The following is an 8424-nucleotide window of genomic DNA, read 5'->3' as shown; positions in this document are numbered from 1 at the left end:
GAAAGCGGAGACTTTGTCACCTCCCCTGAAATAAGTCAGGTGTTCGGAGAGGTAACGCAGAGTTCCCTGTGCCCTCAGGAACTCCTTCTCATCCTTCCGTCACAGTCCCGTTGTTTTCGGAGGAGGAAGGGGGGTGTTCTCCTTTTCTGGAAGACCAGGGAGGCCTTTCTTGTGTTCTAATTTGGGTCACCATCTCTGCTCAGTAACGCTTATTTTCATCTAGAACTTGTTTAGGAATAAAAAGAGTTACAGTAGTTTCCCAGTGTGAAAACCCAACTCAAAAATAGTGTTCAGATTTTGGTCAGGTTTGCTCTGGATTGTGTATCAGTTTCCAGTGGAGAGGACTGGCAAAGCGCTGCTCTCCGTGACGCTTTGGTAAATGCGTTGTCGTGGAGGCAGCTGGGCAGTGTGACCTGCATTTGAGCCTCAAGTCCATGCACCAACCAGAAAAGAGTCCCACATGTTTGCTGATGGAGATTTCCTTCAGCTGGGCTGACAGCAAAAGATCTCCAATTTTAATACTTAAAGAGAAGAGGGCAAACATATGATTTCTCTTAACTTTACAGTACAGAGAGATAATATTATATAGTATCTTAGTTATTATCAGACAAAAGGCAGATATGTCTTTTCAAAAGTTCAGAAGTTATGAGTGTAACGCTTTGTTTGTGTTTTTTCTAACTGCCAGTTAATAGGAATATGGTATATTAGTGAATGGATGGCCACGGGCAGACCAAAAGCGTTCCAGCTGGTGGAACTGGGCCCCGGGAGGGGCACTCTCACTGATGATATATTACGGGTAGGTGAAAACTAATGTTAATACTCTTTGTTTCTGGCTTTATTCCGTGGCTACATTGAAATCTGAACGAATTATGTTTTGCTGTTGGGGTTTAACGTTCCCTAGTAACCACATAATTTCAGTCAGGAGGTTTGCAGCTTAGAATCTAAATAAAATATATACAAGTTTCTGCTATTTGGCAAAGAGACCAGCTCTCCAAGTTGGAACCAGAACGTGGGCCAGCACATGCACACTGCACAGGCACACATGTAGTCTGTCAAACACTGCTTGATAGAAGGGGGGGCAGGAATTCCCTGCCATTCCATTATAAGTTATTGCTGTGTAGAAGAGTTATCCAAACTGAAGTCCATTTAGGAAGGTGCTGCTGTGTGTAACTGCGAGGGAGGGCTCAGTGCAAGCAATAAGGAGGAAGCCAGACACACAGATACACACACACACACAAAAAATAGTACAGGAGTGAAGTTGTGTCAGTTCCTTTGGAGATTCCAGGGGCTTTTTTCTTCCAGGTTAACCCTCTGTGTTCAGTCATGCTTGTGTGGCTGTCTATTATAATTAAGATACTACTGATTCAAAACCAGATTGCTAATGGGATTTAGTACCTCAGAACACCTTTTCTTCTATGTATGTATGTATGTTAATGAAAAGCTCTAAGCACAGTGAAATGTAGGATATTGAGCACTTTTGTTTATGGTGTCTGGGAAGACGAAACAATTTTTCTCCTAATGCAAAACCCTCTGCAGGTGTTAGAGGAGTCCTCACTCTCAGGCTATTCCTACTCTAAATTAGCATGTCCTGTTGTCCTTACAACTAAAATGTGTGATGTATTTTGCCAACTTCAGTAGAAGTGTAGCAGCTTTTATTAAAATTGATGAAGAAATTCCCATTTCCTGCTGGAAGAGCAAAATGCAGTCTTTTCACTGAGACTATTTTGTTAAATGAAAGCCAACTACATCTTTCATCTTGAATATAAATAATGAGATTGAAGGTTAATTCTTAAACCTGTAATGTATACAGCACAGACTGTGCCTAATCGAATTCATCTGCCTTTATAGGTCTTCAACCAGCTTGCCTCTTTACTTAGTAAATGTGATGTCTCTATTCATCTGGTAGAGGTGAGTCCCAAACTCAGTGAGATCCAAGCGCTGATGCTGACAGGAGGGAAGGTGCAGTCAAACCCTGAAGACGAGTCTGCTTACATGAAAGGCGTTAGCAAGACTGGAATTCCCATTTCCTGGTACAGAGACATTCAAGACGTGCCACCAGGTAAGGAGCTTGAATGCCTTGTTACAGGGATGGTGCCCTTCCTCCATTTGCAGTTTTTGGTAATGGAGGACATCTCTGTTAGCCTTCATAATCACTGGAAGAGTAGTTAATACACATATTTGTCCTTGTATGAGTCTGAGGCAGGATCTTGACTCATTCTCATAACTGCTACCTACTCTGACCACATTCATTTTGGGATAACTACCCAATTTCATATATTATGACTTTTTCTTTTCATGGGAAACCATTTACTGGCTTTGTCTGAATCTCCTTTCATGAGATACCAATCTAAAACTCATGGACTGGAAGCTAGAGCTAGTTATACAAATGCTGTCTTTGATGTATCCAAGCTGGAAGTAATGATAATTATTTCACAACCACAGTAACTAGTTTAAATCATTAAAATTCATAAAATCATTATAATTTTTAACTGGAAGCTGCTCCAGAAGCGTTAATCATTTAATGCATTCTTTTTTATCTTCCCGCAGGTTACAGCTTTTACTTAGCACATGAGTTTTTTGATGCCCTGCCAATACATAAGTTTCAGGTATAGCAACAAGATTATTGTAATTGTGACCATCTGCTTAAATGTCTTTTCTCTTTGAGGAAGAACAGAATTAGGGTGCCAAACTAGACATGTGCATTGTCTATGGTGATAAAATATTTCTAACTGAACTTGGACAAATAAGGCTTAATTCAGCTGATAACTGTAAAATTAGTAATTGTTCTTGAATGGAAAAGCTAAAGATTTCTTTTTGCTTACGTAAGTCTCAAGTTTATTTCTTATGCTACATTAATAAGTTTTTAATTTCAACATTATTTTATGTACCACTACTAACAAAGACAATGCTCTGAAGGGCTTTAATTTGAATGGTAATGAGAATAGCAAATCAGAGGCTCATTTGGAATCAGAAGAAACTTTCAACTTCAGTTTGATAGTTTATGAAAATCACTGGTAGAATAAGTTTATTTTATTTTGATCAGTTAAATGTAGCACTGTCAACAGAAGAGGCAGCATTTTTCTCAACAGCATCATTCATTTCTTTTAAGTATAATTAAACCTGTCTTTGTTGACCCTGCAGACAAGTATCTACCACAAGCTTTTTCCAAAGCAGTTACTGGAATTAAATAGGAAGGAAAAACTGTTGTTAATATCATATTATGTTCTTAAAACGTTTGTGGAAATGCTTGACACGTTAGTTCAATCAAATAAAGACACTGTTGTACTTGTTAGAGTGTAAAATGAGTTCTTTGGGCTCATTAAACAGAGAACGGAGAGAGGCTGGCGTGAAGTATTGGTTGATATAGATCCAGAAGTTCCTGACCAGCTGCGGTTTGTCCTGTCACCATCCGGTACCCCTGCGACAGAAAACTTTATTCAGGTAAGGTTGTGCCTGCCAGAGCTCGTACTTGCATCTTTACTGCCTCTTTCAGGTGCACTTACTGCTTCTCAGTTCCTCTGACAGCAAGAGGAGGGCTCCCAGTCTGTCAATGAGTAAATACAGCTTACCATTGCCATTCTGCAAAACTTCCACAAGCATTTAACTTGGTGTGCTGGGAAAATACAGCACAAAAATAAACACATACATCAAATTTTGCAAAAATTGGAGCTTAAACAGACAAAACACCTCAGAAGCAAAGGGAGGCAGCAAGTGACAGGGAGTTCTGCGTTGCACAGGTCATGTCACTGTCTCGATAGTGGCCCTGCCTGAGCCAGGCTGTCAACTCTGGGCAGCTGGGTGCTTCTGTGCTCTACTGACCTTTAGTGGAAAGTGTCCAAGAATTATTTTTTTCCTAAAATTCACGGGATTCTTAAAGTTACAGGATGAAGTAGTTGAGATTAAAACCAGCTACAGAGTTTCACACAGAAAGGCCTTTTTGAAGGGTGCACACAGCTGAAGAGCTGTTTTCATTCTTTCAGTACCACAGTGATGCAGTTTCACCTGATGCAGGTATTCTTGCTTGTTACAAAAAAATTCGTTTCAGCCTACTATAGGTTGTAGAAGAGACGATTGAAATCCAGCACTCAGAAACACTAACTGAAAATGACAGTTAGCAAAAACTCACTCAGGCTCTAGGTAGCCTGGAATACACCCCTGGACCTCTGTGCCCCAATGAAGTGATGACAGTTCCAAGATGTCAAGCATGAAGATCTCGTTCCCTGTACTTGTTTGCTAATACAGGTATTTTGGTCTTTGAACCCTGCACTAGCCTGAAGAAACGAGAGATCACGTGGAAGTGTGTCCCGAGGCTGGTGTCATCATTCAGAAGCTTGCCTGTCGTATAGAAGAGGATGGTGGGGCTGCACTGGTTGCTGATTATGGTCATGATGGAACCAAAACTGACACTTTCCGAGTAAGTAATTTACCCTGAAATCAGAAGCCAAAATACTCTGTTATATTTTATTTGTCACTTGGATCATTAGGTTCTTTGGGGGGGGGGAAGGGGAGAAAAGGTCTTGGGTGGACATAATAGTGAAAGCTGCATTATGCTGCAATCAAAAGTGAGTTCTTAATGAATCAGTACCCATAAGGGTTTCTGTCAGATGGAGAGGATACTCTGAGCCCTTGCTCCATTTATCTCAAATTTCCAAAGTATAGCTCGCTATTCTCGCCCCTCACGCACACAGCTTAGTCTTTGCTAGCCCCAGCTATGGGAGCTGGGAGCACAGCTGAGCGTAACCTTCCAATGTCATTTTTCAGGGCTTCCAGAATCACAAACTTCACGATGTGCTGAGTGCTCCAGGTACAGCAGACCTGACAGCAGATGTTGATTTCAGCTATCTTCGAAAGATGACACAAGGAAGAACAGCCACGTTGGGCCCCATAAAACAGCGGGAGTTTTTAAAAAACATGGGCATTGACCTCCGATTGCAGGTACAATAGTGTTTACAGGTCCATAAACTCTCCTGCTCCACAAGCAGTACTCTTAAGCAGCAAGAGAGCTTTTGTAAAAATCTCATTTTAAAAGAAAGTTGTTCAAAAGAACATCTAGGTGCAAGATCAGAGAGTTGCTTCTCCTAGACATAAGTTACTCTGGATCCCTCCAAGTAAACCGTTTGTATTCTATTTAGGAGTATTTAATGCAAAACTTTGCTACATACATCAATGTATGAGCTGTACCAGGGACCTTCCCCAGTTCTAGTGAACACTGTGGCACTGTTACACTAGTGTAAGTGAAAAGGATGCAACAAGGGAGGGCCAGTATGAGGGAATTTATAGGAAAGCAGGAACGGGCTATAACCTACTTTTTTTTTCCCCCCTAGGTGCTCTTGCAGAATTCACGCGACACAGCAACTCACAAGCAGTTACTGCACAGCTATGACATGCTGATGAATCCCAAGAAAATGGGGGATCGTTTTAACTTTTTTGCCCTCCTGCCTCACCACAGACTTGCACATCCCGACAAGAAAGATCAGCCAGAATCAAAGGCTCCCTCACCGCCTGTCGCTGGATTTGGCGAACTCTTACTGAAGTAACTTCAAATACTGTAGCAAAATGTCTGATAGTAGTAGCTTTCAAAAGCAACTTATTAAATAAAAAAACCCAAACCCAAGTAGAGTCCTGCATTTTATGGTTTCATGTAGTACATGTTTTGCAATAACATAATCAGCATGTAGCTACATACATAGTAAGCTAAGAACTAAATATTTTAATTTATCTTTGAACTGAAATTATATGAAATGTCAAATCCCTTCTCCAGGCAATTTTCTCACACCAACTTGTGCTTCAGGGCCTAGCCCCATTTTGGTAGGGAGCGCTATTTCAGAGTAAGTCTAGTGCAGAACACTACACCTGTTGACTGACCTACTCCAAGCAGCACATGTAGAAATCAAATACTGCCCTTAGAGCAACCAGTGTACACAGAGCAGAAAATGAACTATTTTTAGGGGTCTTACACTAGAGCTGAGTGAGGTATTTACTAGTGGAATCAACTTAAAACTTTTCAGTAACAAACAGATGTGTTAAGGAGACCTTAAATTTACTCAGCGTTGGTACTTGCTTAAAACAGAAGATGCCTTGACATTTTTGAAGATATTTTTATAAAGAGAATGGTGACAGGAACCATGCAAGAAGAGTTATTAATTCCAAAGCACCTGCTAACAGATTTCCCTAATGACAAATCCATTTACTTCTAAGAACATTTGCAAGGAAAGATAGTTCATGTAAATAAAAAGAACAAGTGTGATAGGGAAATAAATTTTATTTTCAAGCTTATCAGAGGATATTTACAAACAATGGGATATATAAAAATATAAAAGTACTTGACAGTGTCCTTTGGAGGCTATAAATTTTACATGGAGCTTTTTTCTAGCATCATCATAGCACTATTTCTTGAATGAATGCAACTTAGTTCATCTAGGGGTAAGGATATTGAAACACTGTAACCTACTGCTGTCAAAGTTTGCAGTAAAGGTAGGAAAAAAGGGAATAAAAAACTCAGCTATTTTTACTACTCTGAAGAAAGTTTACTCCTAATGTATGTCAGATGTTTCAGTTCCTTGACTAGTAGCTGCTTGTGGCTTCTGTCTGGCCCCATAAGTCTGCGTCTATGGTCAGGCAATCTCCTCCAAAGGCCAACAGCATTTTATTTTATTTTTTTTTAATACAGTTTGAAGAATAAATAGCTCATATAATATTTTGGAGCAGAGCAGACTTCATGGGGAGAAACATCAGCCAGGCCTTCTACTTCATTGTTGTCCCCTCCTTCCTCTGTTCCTGTTGTGCTTTTTCAAGTGACTGCGCTGGCTTTTTTTCCTCCCTTAAAACAATACAAACAAACAAAAAACCCACAGGAAAACCTGAAGTGACAGCTCAAGTATAAAACCTGAAGTTTAAAACGAGACTGCATCAATGTTGCTACGGTTAGCATGGAAGATAGCAATGGCATCACTGAAATTTCGTCCTGCTTCCCTTGCCAAGCTTGGGCAAATACTAGACTACCAGCCTCAGAGGTGATGGTTCTGGTTCCAAAGATGAAAAATAGTGCCTCTCTGAAGAATCAGTCCTGGACCCCTGCCTTTGCGGGATGGCGCGGCTAAGGGACAAATTCTGCCCCTCCGGAATTCCTTTGCACTGCCCTGACAGCACAGAAGAGGGGGAACGAGCCCCAGTGTAGGAGGGGCAGGGGCTGCCACCGGGCAAGTCCCCTGCACAAACCTGAGAAACACACGTGCTAGGAGAGAGGATGCATGGTGCTGGGAAGGGCTGAAACGCTCTGCCCACTGCTGCCCCTGGGAAACTGCCGTACAGATCGCACCAACGATCTGTGCAGGGTTGGGTGTGTCCCAACAGGGAAGCCGGAGTTCAGCCGCTACCAGCTTCGACACCTACCAAATGCAGTGGCAGTTACATTAAGGGCAATAGGAAAAGAGAAAGTGGGTTAAAGACCCACACCCACCTGTGGGTATGAACTTCTGCAACTGCCACTGACTGTGCTGCCAGGTCTCTGACATTGCAAGGAGCTACCAACCCTGAAATAACCTTGTAAAATTCTATGTATATCAACTCAGAAAAAGTCTGCTCACCTGCTCCCTTACCTGAATAACAACAGTAGAAAAAAAAAACAAAAAAAACCAAAAAACAACTTATCTACACACACACACACAAAAAAATCTTTGTAGGAGAGAGAGGAGCTATCCCAAAGCCTCTCACTGACTCTGTAGTTCAAGCCTGTATCAGTATTTTAAAAAAGAATTTCAAACCAAGCGCTAGTTAAGCAGCTTGGCACATCAGGGATATGTACAGCCAACCAGCACCTTCCAGCAGCACAGTGCTGTTATCCTACACAAAAGGAAAGATTTCACCTTTTCCATTGTTTAAAATAGGACAAAAAACCCCTCTTCCATATGCATTTAGTATTCATGGCCTCAAACTTCTTGGAAATACCATGAACGTTAATTGTTACACTACGCTCCAAGGGAATCATTCCCAAGGAATATTGCTGCTTTCCCTCTATTGTGCCACAAGTCCAGTAAGTGGTTGGGAATCCACCAACTGAGGCATCTGCCTAAAAAACTGAATGAGGAATTGGTTTTGGACTGTTCATTCAGCCCAAACAACAACGCCAAGCACAGGAAAGAGCCTGGGAGGAGCTGCAGGTTACGGTCAGAAGGCAAAGCCTTTTCTCCTACAATCCAGCTGCCCTGGCAGAAGCAACAGGTGATTTGATATCCACTGTTACTCCTAGGTTTTGAGCAGAGTTAAGACACAAGCTAGCAGGCTACAAACTACTCCTGATGTAAGTCCAGGGAACCTTAAAAAAATTAGAAAAATATTAGAAAAATTAAAAAATCTAATTACTCAAAACAACAGAAGTAAGCTGCGTGTATTTTTCCCTATTCTTCCACATCCTTCTGCTAGAAG

At 41.3% G+C, this 8424-nt stretch overlaps 1 protein-coding gene across 1 annotated transcript; it reads left to right on the top strand.

Moving 5' to 3' along the window:
- Positions 1-3: 3 nt before the first annotated feature.
- Positions 4-5557, top strand: NDUFAF7 (NADH:ubiquinone oxidoreductase complex assembly factor 7; the record flags this gene model as incomplete). The annotated part of the gene is made up of 8 exons (XM_010164443.1): positions 4-51; positions 686-796; positions 1849-2059; positions 2548-2606; positions 3328-3441; positions 4271-4414; positions 4762-4935; positions 5325-5557. Coding segments are annotated over 8 exons (1074 nt in total), but the record flags the coding sequence as incomplete, so codon positions are not given.
- Between the last annotated feature and the right edge of the window lie 2867 nt (positions 5558-8424).

This window comes from Antrostomus carolinensis, unplaced genomic scaffold (genome assembly GCF_000700745.2).
Source record: "Antrostomus carolinensis isolate BGI_N321 unplaced genomic scaffold, ASM70074v2 scaffold9073, whole genome shotgun sequence".
NCBI lineage: Eukaryota > Metazoa > Chordata > Aves > Caprimulgiformes > Caprimulgidae > Antrostomus > Antrostomus carolinensis.
The sequence above is the reverse complement of the archived record's forward strand: the minus strand, read 5'-3'. Positions and strand labels throughout refer to the sequence as shown.